Raw genomic sequence first — 14,861 nt, 5'->3', positions numbered from 1 at the left:
TCTTAATGACCGAGTCAGCTGCATTAAGACCTTCTTGAATCTTTGGAATTTCATCTTGCCTTTTCCTAGATGGTGATGTCAGGGTACTTTTTCTCACAATATCACATCATTGGAGAGATTAACTACAAGAGAGAAGGAGAACAGAGAGACTGACCACAGAAGCTTCTCTAATATTAAACAACTATTCCATTTTTCTGCCCAAATCTAAAGGATTTTGATTATTTCACTGTGGACATGGAGAAAGGAGCCAAAGGATTTGGATTCAGCATTCGTGGAGGAAGAGAATACAAAATGGATTTGTACGTGTTGAGATTGGCAGACGACGGGCCTGCGATAAGGAACGGAAGGATGAGGGTAAGAACACTTTCCTTTTTATAGAACCACTTAATTCTGAAAGAAGAACCCACTGTAGTGTCAGAGTGCCAAAGTGGACAATTCAGCAAACAGGTCTGGCATAGGGTTTGCCCTCTTTCCCTTGCATGACTCAGTTTTCTAAAAGTCTCGTCTAACGTTATTTAAGAATTATATTATTTCTCATTTTCTTGCGTGTAGCTTTCCAATTGGCAAATCTCATTGTAATGTTTTAAAGATACAGTTTCTCTGAAGAGCAAACTAAAGAAAATGTACAAAGCAACGTAAGAAATAGTTTGAAATCAAAACACAGATCCATAATTTTTCCTCTAATTTGATGATACTTCGTTTTCATTTGAGAGTGAATTTTTTGAAATTTTGTTTTGTTTTGTTTTACGCTTTCTTTTCTTCAAGTTTATTAATCAAATGGTTCTTTGTTTCTTCGGAAGGATTTTTCTTGAGTTGACTGGTTTTTCGGCTTTGATACTGGAAAAATGGGGACTCGGCTTCTTGGACACATGTTGTCCTTAAAAATGGTGACATTTTCCAAGTAGAGTGCAAGCTGAGGTGGATTTTTTTTAATGTATAGGATTTTGAGGCATCTGATGGGTAACTGACTCCATCTATATGTATATATAGAGGTATATATATAAAGGTATAAAACAAAATGAGGAGAATATAGACTATTAGTGTCTCTCTGCCTCTCTTTCTACGAAATGTAAGCACATAATAAAGGTTAGCCATGATGAACAAAATCTAGAATTTGTTCTTGCCCTCCCTCTTTGTCCTTTAAATTAATACAGAAGAGCTGTGGTCCTTGGCTTCTGGAACCTCAGATTCTTGGGCTGAGCTTTACCAGCCACTTGCTCCCAAATAACTAAATGAATCTGTCATTCCTACAACCAAGTCTACCATTTCTGTGATTTTCACCCCGTGTCAGTGAATCATCCATAATATAAAGTGGGAAGAATATAAATCATGTCAGTTTTTCTCCCAATTTTCTCACAATTCTTGACAACTGGGAAGTATCCCAGCTGGAATTCAAACCCAGGCAAGGGCTGACTCGAGAGCCTGAGAGCCTCTGCCCTGCACCTCCCCTTACCCCATCTATAGAGGGTTTTAGGTTAGGCGACCTGGCTTCCCTAAACACAGAAGGTCACTTTCTTAACATGATGCAAAGCCAACTCACAAGGGATTAAGTAAACCAGAATCTTCGTGGTGCAGGTAAAAGCCACACAGCACAAAGGCCATGAGCGAAGTGACTGGACCCCTAGAAGACAGGATAGCCCATCTACCCTGCAGTGGACTTCAGTCGTGGCCTGTGTGGGCTCCAAACAGTGGCCACATTTTTAAACAAATGATCTAAATGGCTGCTAATATATACAGTACTCCCAAGGCATAGAAGCCTAAATATAGAAGTATTCTTCTGTTAAAAGAATATTCTTTCTTGGAGAATTGAAGCCCGAGCAGTCGTTCTCTGCTGGGTCCCTGGCATCAGCATCACCTGGGAACATGTCAGGCATGCAAATCCTGAGCCCCACCACAGACCTACAGAATCAGAAACTCTAGGAGTGGGGTTAGCATTGTTTGATTCACCCCCTGGTGAATCTGATGCAAGGTGAAGTTTGAGAACTTCTAACTGAGCCCGAGGGAAGCTGACTTGACAAGGTAGGACAAAGATAGGATGTGTGTGGCTCAGGCTTTGTTAATTCCCCCCAGGTCTTGTCAAAGGAGATTTCCATCCTGTTCCAGCAGTTTAACTGAGATTTCTAAACCCATGTAAACACAGATTTAGAATTCTGTAGGCAGGTGCTCAATTTTATGAAAGATGCTTTTTCTTCTGGCAAGTGATAAAAATGAGTCCTCTACCTGGGTCTCAGAAAATGGTGTTTTAACTTCTTTTCACAGATTATAAAAATAAGCAGTATTTTATAATTTTACATGCCAGTTTTATGGGGCAACCTATTCTTCTGTGTACAAGCTATCTAAAAGGAATTTTATGGCTGGTTTGAGATAATATGGATTAGTTATTTGGGACTATTATATATGTACATATATATATATATTTTTCCAGCACTTAATTCTCAAAGAAAAGGAACCACTTGGGAGTCACAGAAATCCCATGGATAAAATTTTACTGGTTGATTTTATCTCCAATCTTTAAATTAAGGCTGGGAACTTAGCAGAAATGAATGGAAGACTTTTTTTCTGCTCTTTATGGGTTATATTTAATACTCAGATGTTGGCAGGGGTTGGTTTCTCACTCAGGAACCAGTAAAGAATTTGTCCAGGGTGACTGACTTCCTGTCAGGGGAAAGGACAATGTCACCACATAAGTTCAAAGGTGTCCGTATTAGCTACTGTCAGAATTAGGTAACTACTTTATATTTGCATGGTTGTTCTTCATCATAGTACATAATTAAATCAGATCTTGTTTTAATGTTTATTATCAAATTTTAATCATTTAAGCTAGTGTTTTGTACCTTCGTCTGTGCTTATCAGGAATTGGCAATAACCTGTGATTCACAGATGTGTTTCAATTATTTTGACAAGGACCAGGACCGATAAATATTTGCATGATTCTGATTTGATTACTTTAGACTAATGCACAAACTGGATAATAAGGTTTCCAATTTGGAAATTTTACCAGTAAAATCAATCAGGGACCCACTTTTCATCACACTGTAAGATTCACCCTTGATACCTCTGGGGCCCAGACACATACACAGATCTTAATTATCCCTGCAGGTGATGCTTACAAGGCAGCTCTTTACTCCATGGATATTATGACTTGGTTGTAAAGTTCCAAGACTCCTGAGAAAAATAGGTGGACAAGAGATTCATGGGCTATCATTAAAAACAAGCTCAAGATGCAGAGAAGCTTAGCACCAGGTCCTTCCCAGCCTTTAAAACACGAAGGCACATTTCTCCTTGTTAATGGGATCCCTTCACCTTCAGTCTTAATCCATCATTTCCTCTCCGTGCAAACTAAACACACACCCACTTAATGATCAAAGAAATGTGGGAAAAAGATTGTATTTTCCCCCCTTTCTCATGATCGGAAAAAGCCAGATAACGATCTGATCATAGCTGGATACCTAAGATGAAACACAGCATAACAGAACTACTCACATCAGAATTACTGTGAGAGAGCTGGATGATTCTGAAAAAACATTTCCTGTAACAACTAATGAATTACCAGGCTCGTGGGTCAGGGATATAAATTATAGCTCTTTTAAACACTTAGTTATTGCACCAGACATTAACCTCTGAACCTGGGACTTTTTCTGGGTCTTTTACGATAGCCCTCGTTGTAGGACAGTGGTGGCATTTAGTGGTACAAAAAAGCCAGGTGCCCTGGTGCCAGGGGAGGTGGGGAGCATGAGTATAAGGACACCCTGGGGGTGTCCTGTAAACTCACACTGGGGGTTTGAAGAAACTATGGCACAGATACATATTTTTAAAGCATGTCTGGGACACCTGGGAGGCTCAGTCAGTTGAGTGTCTGACTCTTGATTTCAGCTTGGGTCATGATCTCAGGGTCATGAGATCAAGGCCTGTGTTGGGCTCCATGCTGGGCATGGAAACTGCTTAGGATTCTGTCTCCCTCTCCTTCTCTCTCTGCCTCTCCCTGCTCTGTGTGCACAAGTGCCCTCTCTCTTTCTTAAAAAAAAAATTTTTTTTGAGCAGACAAAACATAATCTGTAAATGCAGAAAATACAGGGAATAGAAAACAGACATATAACCATCATGTCTGGTTGCTTTTCTTCAGTCACTCAGGAAGGCTAATGTCATAAAAACACAAATGACATTGTTTTTAAGCAAAAGTGTAAGAACTTATTATAAACAATTAATGGATATGTTTTAAAAAGGAGAATGTTTTCCAGTTTGTAAAATAGTCTAATAAAGTTGAGAGGGATAAAATTTTGTACTGATGAATAAATCTCTGGTACAAAGCTCTTAGGGACACAGTGTAATTGAAAACTGAAAATAAATAGGAAACACAGGCAAAGAATAATGAATATACAAAATAATTTACTGGTGAAGCAGGGGAACTTAAGAAATCAAGAGACATTTGGAAGTAAGGATAGTAGTTCTAATCACGTAAATAGTCTGACAGTCAAGTTAAAAAAGACCCTGAAAGGAGACCAACTTTGGTCTTGAAAAGGTAAAGTATTTTCCTGTTTCCATATAACATAATATATTCTCCATTTCCATAAAGCATACTTTCTACTATAAAAAAGAGCATCATTTTTTAGCTTCATCACCTTAACAGCTGTGTAACAATTGTATATACCTTTTTAGCATCAAATAGGCTTATTTATAAAATGGCTTATCTTCTTGAAATTCATATGCACAAGTCTGCCTGCAGTGGGCCTCAGGGTAACCTAAAAAATCTTGGTAGACTGAACAAATGCAAAAAAGATATTGTTATCCATCTTTTTTTTTTTTTTATGGCTTTCATTTAAATTCCAGTTAGTTAATATGCAGTATAATATTAGTTTCAGGTATACAATTTAGTGATTCAATATTAACATTTAATATCCAGGGCTCATCACAACTCCTTAATCCCCATCACCTATTTCCCCATCCCCCACCCCTACCCCCACCTCTGGTGACCATCACTTTATTCTCCATAGTCAAGAATATGTTTCTTGGTTTGCTGCTCTTTTTTCCCCTACAATCATTTGCTTTTGTTTCTTAAACTCCACATATGAGTGAAATCACATGGTATTTGTCTTTCTCTGACTGACTTGCTTAACATAACACACCCCATCTGTGTCATTACAATTTGCAAGACTTTGTTCTTGTTGATGCCTGAGTAATATTCCCTTATACATATGTGCACCCCATTTTTTTAATCTGTTCATCAGTCAATGAGCATTTGGACTCTTTCCGTAGTTTGGCTGTTGTTGATAATGCTTGATTTCGGCTTGGGTCATGATCTCATCCGGGTACATGTATCCCTTCAAATCTCTATTTTTGTGTCCTTTGGATAAATGCCTAGTAGTGTAATTGCTGGATCATATGGTAGTTCTTTTTTTGTAGGTGTGAACACTAGCAATGATTCAAGGCCCCACAAACCCTAGCCCTGCTTAAAAAACAGAATACGATCAATCTCCCGTGACTCAACTTCCCCACACACTCCAGCCCCCAGAGAACCACCACTCTAAACAAACATTCATCATTCCTTCCAGTTTTACTACAAATGTGTGTATCTCTCAACTATATTATTCATTTAGTTTTGCACACTTGGGGAGCTTTATATAAATGAATCCCATTGTACATGTCCTTCTCTGTAGTTTGCTTTTTATACTCTATACTCATAACGCATTCACTTATTTTCACTACTGCAAATCATTCCATTGTATGAATACGCTATAGTCGATAGTAGTTATCCATGGAGATTCGAGATTTTCCATGTCAGTGGACATTTGAGTTGAGCTTTTCATAACTAGCACAATCCTTATACATATTTCCTACTGCACATATGCAAGAATTTTTCTAGCTAGCCGATATACCGAGGTGGGCACATATTTAACTAAATAACACAGAATTATTTTCCTAAGTGTTGATACAAATTTATACACTTATAAACAGTGTAAAAGAGTTTCCCCTACTATATATCCTCATAAAACTTCTATTTCAGCTTCTAATAGGTAGGTAGAAAATGACACATCATTTAGGTTTAAATTTGCATCTCTTGATTAAATATGGTGTTCATCATCTTTTCTTATGTTCATTCAGCATTTGTGTTTTCTTGTAAACAAAAATGTCTATTCACACATTTTCCCTATTTTCTGTTGAATTCTTTCTTCTTTTCATATTGATTTGAGAAGTTTCCATAGATTCTTGGTGATAGTTTTTCATCAATTGCTATGTTGCGAATATCTTACTCCAGTTTTTGACTTGTAGTTGCACTTTATTTCTGATGCGCTTTGGTAAATACAAAGCCTTAATTTTAGTGTAATTGATTTTTCCTTCATAGTTCCCACTTTCTGTGTTGTCTTTGAAAATATTGTTCCCTCATTCATATTCCTAAAGATTTCCTGTATCTTTTTCTTAAAGTTCTATAGTTTTGCTTTTCATTTCTGAATCTTTAATCACCTAGAATTGATTTCTCTGTGTAGTATAAGGAAGAAACCCAGTTTTGGTTTTTCTATATGGAGAACCACCTGCCACAGCATCATTGGTTGAATGCCCCTCATTTTACCCCGGTCTACAATGATAGCACTATAATGAATAAAATTTCTATGTGCAAAGGTCTGTTTATAGATTATTTACACTGTTCTGCTTTTCTATTTGCCTATACCTTCATCAACATTCTACTTATCTATTTTTTAGTAAGACTTGATTTTTGATAGAAAAACTATCCATCCACTCATCCCTGGACACAGATCTTAATTTTTCAGGAGCATCTGGATGTTCTTGAATCTTTGCCCTTCAATATAAATTTTAGAATTTGCTTGTCCTAGTAGGATTTGTATTAGAATTGTTTGGAATCTATAAAAAATATGGGAAAACTCTATAATATTTATAATCTTTATAATATTGAATCTTTCGGTCCATAAACATGATATGATCCATTTATTTAGGTTTTCCATAAACTGCTCAGAGCTTATGGGCTTTTCCCCATAACATACCTGCAAATATTTTGCTAGACTGACTCTAAGCACTTTGTTTTATTTTTGTTCTTATTATAATATTTTTTATTTTTTTTTAAAGATTGGGTTTATTTATTTGACAGAGAGAGAGAGACAGTGAGGGAGGGAACAGAAACAGGGGGAGTGGGAGAGGGAAACGCAGGCTTCCCGAGGAGCAGCGAGCCTGATGCAAGGCTCGATTCCAGGACCCCAAGATCATGACTCGACCTGAAGGCAGATGCTCTTCTGCCTTCAGAAGAGGGGTGACTGAGCCACCCAGGAAACCCTATTTATTTTTATTTTTGTTCGTTTTTAGAGAGAGAGAAAACCTGCGTGCATGAGCGTCGGGGAGGGGCAGAAGGAGAGAGAATCCTAAGCAGGCTCTGTGCTCAGCACCAAGCCCAGTGTGGGCTCAGTCTCACAACGCTGAGATCATGATCTGAGCTGAAATCAAGAGTCAATTGTTCAACTGAGCCACCCTGATATATAGTATTCTTAATGTAATATTAAGATAAACTGTCAACAGTGAATAGAAAGAGAATTGATTTTTGCATGTTGATCAATTGTATCATGCAAAATTACTAAACTTTTTTATTAATTCAAGTAATTTATCTGTAGCTACCTCTGGATTTTCTACATAGGTAAACACATTTTTGGCAAATAATGAGAGTTCTGGGTCTTTTAAGTTCTTCCATTTTTTTTCTTATTTTACTGCACATATTCAACTTCCAATGTGACTCTAAATAGAAGTGGTCAAAGCAAGCACTCTTGTTCTGTTTCTAGTCTTAAAGGGAATGCTTTTAACATTTCATCACTAAACATAATGTTTAACGAGTTTATATAGGTAACTTTTATCAGGTTAAGAATGTTCCCTTCTCTTACCAGTTTGTTAGACATTGTTAGGAATTGGTGTTGAATTTTATGTACCACTTCTATATCCATGGGAAGTATCATATGATCTTTTTTAACATGCTGATTAATATGATTAATCATATTAATAGGTTTTATTTTATTATCGCTCTTGATTTCCTCAGATAAATCCTCTTTATCCATAATGATCTTTTTATGCCTTGATCAGTTCAGTTTCCGATTATCCCTTTAGGATATTTGTATCTTTATTCTTGGGTAAGATTGCCCTGAAATTTTTTCTTGTAGTGTTGTTGAATGATTTTGATATTAATGTTATTCTAGCCTTATCAAGTGAGAAGGTATAATCCTTTCTGTGGTTGTCATTGTTGTTGCTGTCTGGGAAAGTTTATGTAAGCTGAGAATTGTCCTTGCATGTTTGGTAGAATGAACCTGTAAATCCATCCAAACCTCATATGTTCTCTTCATGTGAAAATTTTAAATCACTAATTACATTTCTATAAAAACTAGGGTATTCTTCAGGTTTTCTGTTTCTTTTTGAGTCAATTCTAATAAATTTCCTTTTTCTAATAATTTGCCTATTCCATCTTCATTTCCAAAGTGTTTTTAATGTTTCTTATTATATTTTTAATGTCTGAAGGATTTATTTTTATGTCCTGATCTCACTTATTTGATTGCTGTTTCTTTGTGCATTCTATGTTTTATCTTTATTAATCATTCCAGAGATTTGTCCATTTTTTCCTTTCTTTACAGAACCAGCTTTCATATTTGTTCTTTTACTTACTCATTACTGTTTTTCTACTTAGTATCTCTCTCTCCATTTTCTTTTACTCTGTTTTGTTTTTGTTTTTATTTTTGTTTATTATTGCTCAGGTCAGTAATTATCCATTTTTCTCCATTTCTATTAATAATGTATAAATTTAAGGCTGTGGTTTTGATATGTAGTATGTTCATGATTTTAAGTTCTAAATATATTTTAATGTCTTCTGTGGTTTCCTCTTTGACTCATAAATCATTTAGAAAGTGCTCTTCTTTTGTATTTTTAAATGTATAGGGGTTTTCTGTCTAGTTGTTTATTCTTGATTTCTAGTGAGTCCTTACCCCTGCTCCAGGCTTGCCTGAAAACTCCACAGACAAGGGGCGAGGTCTGCATACTCTCAAGGCCATCATGATGCACTCACCACTGGGTTCTGGACAGAGAGCAGACTGGTGTCCTTACTCTCTGCCACCTCAGCTTGCAGAAGAAGCTCTGCTTGGGCCCCCAGTCTCAGAAAGAGAGAGGGAGGATCCCAAATTCACATGCCTGCCTGAGCTGGGCGGGGAATATGAATGTGTGAGGCATGGAGAGCCCTTGCCCCTTCTGAGGAGCAGCCACAATGAACCCAGGCCAGCTGCTAATCAGAGGGCTGCTAGCTTTCTCCTTCTAAGTCTTCAAACTTTCAAGAGAAAGCAAAAACCCATATTTCTAAGAATCAACCAGACTTGAAAAAATGTTCTTTTTTAATTTAAAAAGGTGCGCATGCAAAATGAAACAAGTCTGCAGGCAATTGTGTGGATCACAGCTACCTTTTTTTTTTCTTCTTTTTTTTAAATTAACATGTAATGTACTATTTGTTTCAGAGGTACAGGTCTGTGATTCATCAGTCTTACACAAGTCACAGCACACACCCTCCCCAATGTCCATCATACAGCCACCCCCTCCCTCCCACCTTCCTCCCCTTCAGCAACCCTCAGTTTGTTTCCTGAGATTAAGAGTCTCTTATGGTTTGTCCCCCTCTCTGGTTTTGTCTTGTTTCATTTTTTCCTCCCTTCCCCTATGATCCTCTGTTTCGTTACTCAAATTCCTCACATCAGTGAGATCATATGACAATTGTCTTTCTCTGATTGACTTATTTCACTTAGCATAATACCCTCTTGTACTATGCACATTGTTGCACATGGCAAGATTTCATTTTTCGATTGCTGCATAGTGTTCCATTATATGTGTGTGTGTGTGTGTGTGTGTGTGTGTGTGTATACACACATATATATATATAAAACATCTTCTTTATCCATTCATCTGTTGATGGACATCTAGGCTCTTTCCCTAATTTGGCTATTGTGGGCATTGCTTTATAAACACTGGGGTGCATGTGCCCCTTCAGATAACTATATTTGTTTCTTTAGGGTAAATAACAAGTAGTGCAATTGCTGGGTCGTAGGGTAGCTCTATCTTCAACTTTGTGAGGGACCTCCATTCTGTTTCCAGAGTGGCTGGACCAGCTTGCATTCCCACCTACAGTGTAGGACGGTTCCCCTTTCTCCTTATCCTTGCCAACATCTGTCATTTCCTGACTTGTAAATTTTAGCCCTTTTGACTTGTGTGAGGTGATATCTCATTGTGGTTTTAATCTGGATTTCCCTGATGCCAACTGCTCTTGAGCACTTTTTCATGTGTCTGTTGGCCATTTGGATTTCTTCTCTGCAGAAATGTCTGTTCGTTATCTTCTGCCCATTTCTCAATGGGATTCTTTATTCTTTGGGTGTTGAGTTTGATAAGTTCATTATAGATTTTGAATACTAGCCTTTTATCTCATATGTCATTATGTCATTTGCAAATATCTTCTCCCATTCTGTCAGTTGTCTTTTGGTTTTGTTGACTGTTTCCTTTGCTGTGCCCAAGCTTTTGATCTTGATGAAGTCCCAATAGTTCATTTTTGCCCTTGCTTCCCTTGCCTTTGGCAGTGTTTCTGGGAAGAAGTTGCTGCGGCTGAGGTCCAAGATGTTGCTGCCTGTGTTCTCAAGGATTTTGATGGATGCCTGTCTCACATTGAGGTCTATCATCCATTTTTAGTCTATTTCTGTGTGTGGTAAAAGAAATGGGCCAGTTTCAATCTTCTGCATGTGGCTGTCTAGTTTTCCCAACATTATTTGTTGAAGAGACTATCTTTCTTCCATTGGACATTCTTTCCTGCCTTGTCAAAGATTAGTTGACCATAGAGTCGAGGATCCATTTCTGGGCTCTCTATTTTGTTCCATTGATCTATGTGTCTGTTTTTGTGTGAGTACCATACTGTCTTGATGATGACAGCTTTGTAATAGAGCTTAAAGTCTGGAATTGTGATGTGGCCAGTTTTGGTTTTCTTTTTCAACATTCCTCTTGCTATTTGGCATCTTTTCCAGAAAAGATTTATATTCCATATAAATTTTATAATTATTTGTTCCATTTCTGTGAAAAAAGATGATGGCATTTTGATAGGGTTTGGATTAAATGTATAGTTTGCTCTAGGGGCACCTGGGTGGCTCAGCTGTTAAACATCTGCCTTCGGCTCAGGTCATGATCCCAGGAGCCCGGGATTGAGCCCCATATCTGGCTCCCTGCTCAGCAGGAAGCCTGCTTCCCTCTCTCCCCCTTCCCCTTCTGGTGTTCCCTCTTTTGCTGTCAAGTAAATAAATAAAATGTATAAAAAGAAAATGTGTAGATTTCTCTAGGTAGCATAGACATTTTCACAAAATTTATCCTTCCAATCCATGAGCATGGAACATTTTTCCATTTCTTTGTGTCTTCCTCAATTTCTTTCATGAGTATTCTATAGTTTTCTGAGTACAGATTCTTTGCCTCTTTGGTTAGATTTATTCTTAGGCATCTTGTGGTCTTGAGTGCAATTGTAAATGGGATTGACTCCCTAATTTCTCTTTCTTCTGTCTTGCTGTTGGTATATAGAAATGCAACTTATTTCTGTGCATTGATTTTATATTCTGACACTTTGCTGAATTCCTGTAGGAGTTCTAGCAGTTTTGAAGTCTTTTGGGTTTTCCACATAAAGTATCATATCTTCTGCAAAGAGTGAAAGCTTGACTACTTCTTTGCTGATTCGGATACCATTTATTTCTTTTTGTTGTCTGATTGCTGAGACTAGGACTTCTAGTATTCTGTTGAATAGCAGTGGTGATAGTGGACAGCCCTATTGTGTTCCTGACCTTAGAGGAAAACGTCTCAGTTTGTCCCCACTGAGACTGATATTTGCTGTGGGTTTTCCATAGGTGGCTTTGATGATATCGAAGTATGTATACTCTATCCCTACACTGTGAAGAGTTTTGTTCAAGAAAGGATGCTGTACTTTATCGAGTGCTTTTTCTGTATCTATCGTATGGTAATATCATATGGTTCTTGTTCTTTCTTTTATTAATGTACTACATCACATTGATTGATTTGTGGATGTTGAACCAACCTAGCAGCCCAGAAATAAATCCCATTTGGTCATGGTGAATAATCCTTTTAATGTACTGTGGGATCCTATTGGCTAGTGTTTTGGTGAGAATTTTTGTATCCATGTTCATCAGGGATATTGGTCTGTAATTCTCCTTTTTGATGGGGTCTTTGTCTGGTATTGGGATCAAGGTAATGCTGGCCCCATAAAATGAGTTTGGAAGTTTTCCTTCCATTTTTTTTTTTTTTTGGAGCAGTTCCAGGAGAATAGGTATTCATTCTTCTTTAAATGTTGTGTAGAATTTCCCTGGAAGCCGTCTGGTCCTGGGCTCTTGTTTTTGGGAGATTTTTGATGACTGCTTCAATCTCCTTACTGGTTATGGGTCTGTTCAGGTTTTCTATTTCTTCCTGGTTCAGTTTTGCTAGTTTATATGTCTCTGGAAATGCATCCATTTCTTCCACATTTTCTAACTTGCTGGTGCATAGTTGCTCATAATATGTTCTTATAATTGTTTGCATTTCTTTGGTGTTGGGTGTGATCTCTCCTCTTTCATTCATGATTTTATTAATTTGGGTCCTTTCTCTTTTCTTTTGGGTAAGTCTGGCCAGGGGTTTATCCATCTTATTCTTTCAAAGAACCAGCTCCTAGTTTTGTTGACTTTTTCTACTGTTCTTTTGGTCTCTATTTCATTGATTTCTGCTCTGATCTTTATTATTTCTCTTCTCCTGCTGGGTATAGGCTTTCTTTGTTGTTCTTTCTCCAGCTCCATTAGTTGTAGGGTTAGGTTGTGTACTTGAGACCTTTCTTCTTTCTTGAGAAAGGCTTGTATTGCTATATTCTTTCCTCTCAGGATTGCCTTTGCTGTATCTCAAAGATTTTCAACAGTTGTGTTTCCATTTTCATTTGTTTCCATGCACTTTTTAAATTCTTCTTTGATTTCCTGGTTTACCCATTTCTTTAGTAGGATGCTCTTTAGCCTCTATGTATTGGAGTTCTCTCTAACTTTCCTTTTGTGGTTGAGTTCTAGTTTCAAAGAATTGTGGTCTGAAAATATGCAGAGAATGATCCTAATCTTTTGGTACCCAGTTGAGACCTCATTTGTAACCCAGGATGTGATCTATTCTGGAGAATGACTGTTCTGTGTACACTAGATAAGAATGTGTATTCTGTTGCTTTGGGATGGAATGTTCTGAATATATCTGTGATGTCCATCTGGTCCAGTGTGTCATTAAAAGCCTTTATTTCCTTGTTGATCTTTCGCTTAGATGATCTGTCCATTTCAGTGAGGGGAGTGTCATATTCCCCTACTATTATTGTATTATTGTCAATGCGTTTCTTTGATTTTGTTATTAATTGGTTTATATGATTGGCTGCTCCCATGTTAGGGGCACAGATATTTAAAATTGTGAGATCTTCTTGTTGGACAGACCCTTTAAGTATGGTATAGTGGGGGCGCCTGGGTGGCTCAGTGGGTTAAGCTGCTGCCTTTGGCTCGGGTCATGATCTCAGGGTCCTGGGATTGAGGCCCGCATCGAGCTCTCTGCTCGTCAGGGAGCATGCTTCCCCCTCTCTCTCTGCTGCCTCTCTGCCTGCTTGTGATCTCTCTCTGTCAAATAAATAAATAAAATCTTTAAAATTGTGATGGACAGACCCTTTAAGTATGGTATAGTGGAGGTGCCTGGGTGGCTCAGTGGGTTAAGCCGCTGCCTTCGGCTCGGGTCGTGATCTCAGGGTCCTGGGATCGAGTCCTGCATCAGGCTCTCTGCTCAGCAGAAAGCCTGCTTTCCTCTCTCTCTCTGCCTGCCTCTCTGTCTACTTGTGATCTCTTTCTGTCAAATAAATAAATAAAATCTTTAAAAAAAAAAAAGTATGGTATAGTGTCCTTCCTTATCTCTTAGTATAGTCTTTGGCTTAAAATCTAATTTGTCTAATATAAGGATTGCCACCCCAGCTTTCTTTTGATGTCCATTAGCATGGTAAATGGTTTTCCATCCCCTCACTTTAAATCTGGAAGTGTCTTTGGGTCTAAAATGAGTCTTTTGCAGATAGCATATCAATGGGTCTTCTCTTTTTAATCCATTCTGATACCCTGTGTCTTTTGATTGGGGCATTTAGCCCATTTACATTCAGGGTAACTGTAAGATATGAATTTAGTGCTGTTGTATTGCCTGTAAGGTAACTGTTACTGTATATTGTCATTGTTCCATTCTAGTCTGTTACTTTTAGGCTCTCTCTTTGCTTAGAGGACCCCTTTCAATATTTCCTGTAGGGCTGGATTGGTGTTTTCAAATTCTTTTAGTTTTTGTTTGTCCTGGGAGCTTTTTAATCTCTCCTTCTATTTTCAGTGACAGCCTAGCTGGATATAGTATTCTTGCCTGCATATTTTTCTTATTTAGTGCTCTGAATATATCGTGCCAGTTCTTTCTGGCCTTCCAGTTCTCTGTGGATAAGTCTGCTGACAATCTGTTATTTCTACCATTGTAGGTTACAGTCCTCTTGTCCTATGCTGCTTTCAAGATTTTCTCTTTGTCTCTGAGACTTGTAAGTTTTACTATTAGATGACAGGGTGTAGACCTATTTTTATTGATTTTGAGGGGGGTTCTCTGTGCCTTCTGGATTTTGTTGCCTGTTTCCTTCCCCAAATTAAGGAAGTGCTCTGCTATAATGTGCTCAATATATTGAATAGAAGAAGAATATCCAATATATTCTTCTGCCCCTCTATCTCTTTCTTCTCCTGGGACCCAATTATTCTAATGTTGTTTCATCTTATGGTATCACTTACCTCAAATTCTCCCTTCATGATCCTATA

At 37.8% G+C, this 14,861-nt stretch overlaps 1 protein-coding gene across 4 annotated transcripts in view; it reads left to right on the top strand.

Annotated features, from left to right (window-relative positions):
- Positions 1-14,861, top strand: part of MAGI2 (membrane associated guanylate kinase, WW and PDZ domain containing 2) — a 1,353,147-nt gene that overhangs the window by 1,234,674 nt on the left and 103,612 nt on the right. For all 4 annotated transcript variants that reach the window (XM_044245895.1, XM_044245894.1, XM_044245897.1 and 1 more), the window contains one exon: positions 211-354. In XM_044245895.1, the coding sequence (XP_044101830.1) occupies positions 211-354 (144 nt within the window). The remainder of the gene's footprint in view (positions 1-210; positions 355-14,861) is intronic.

This window comes from Neovison vison, chromosome 4 (assembly GCF_020171115.1).
Source record: "Neovison vison isolate M4711 chromosome 4, ASM_NN_V1, whole genome shotgun sequence".
Taxonomy (NCBI): Eukaryota; Metazoa; Chordata; class Mammalia; order Carnivora; family Mustelidae; genus Neogale; species Neogale vison.
Note: the sequence above shows the minus strand (reverse complement) of the source record. Positions and strands in the feature narration are given on the sequence as shown.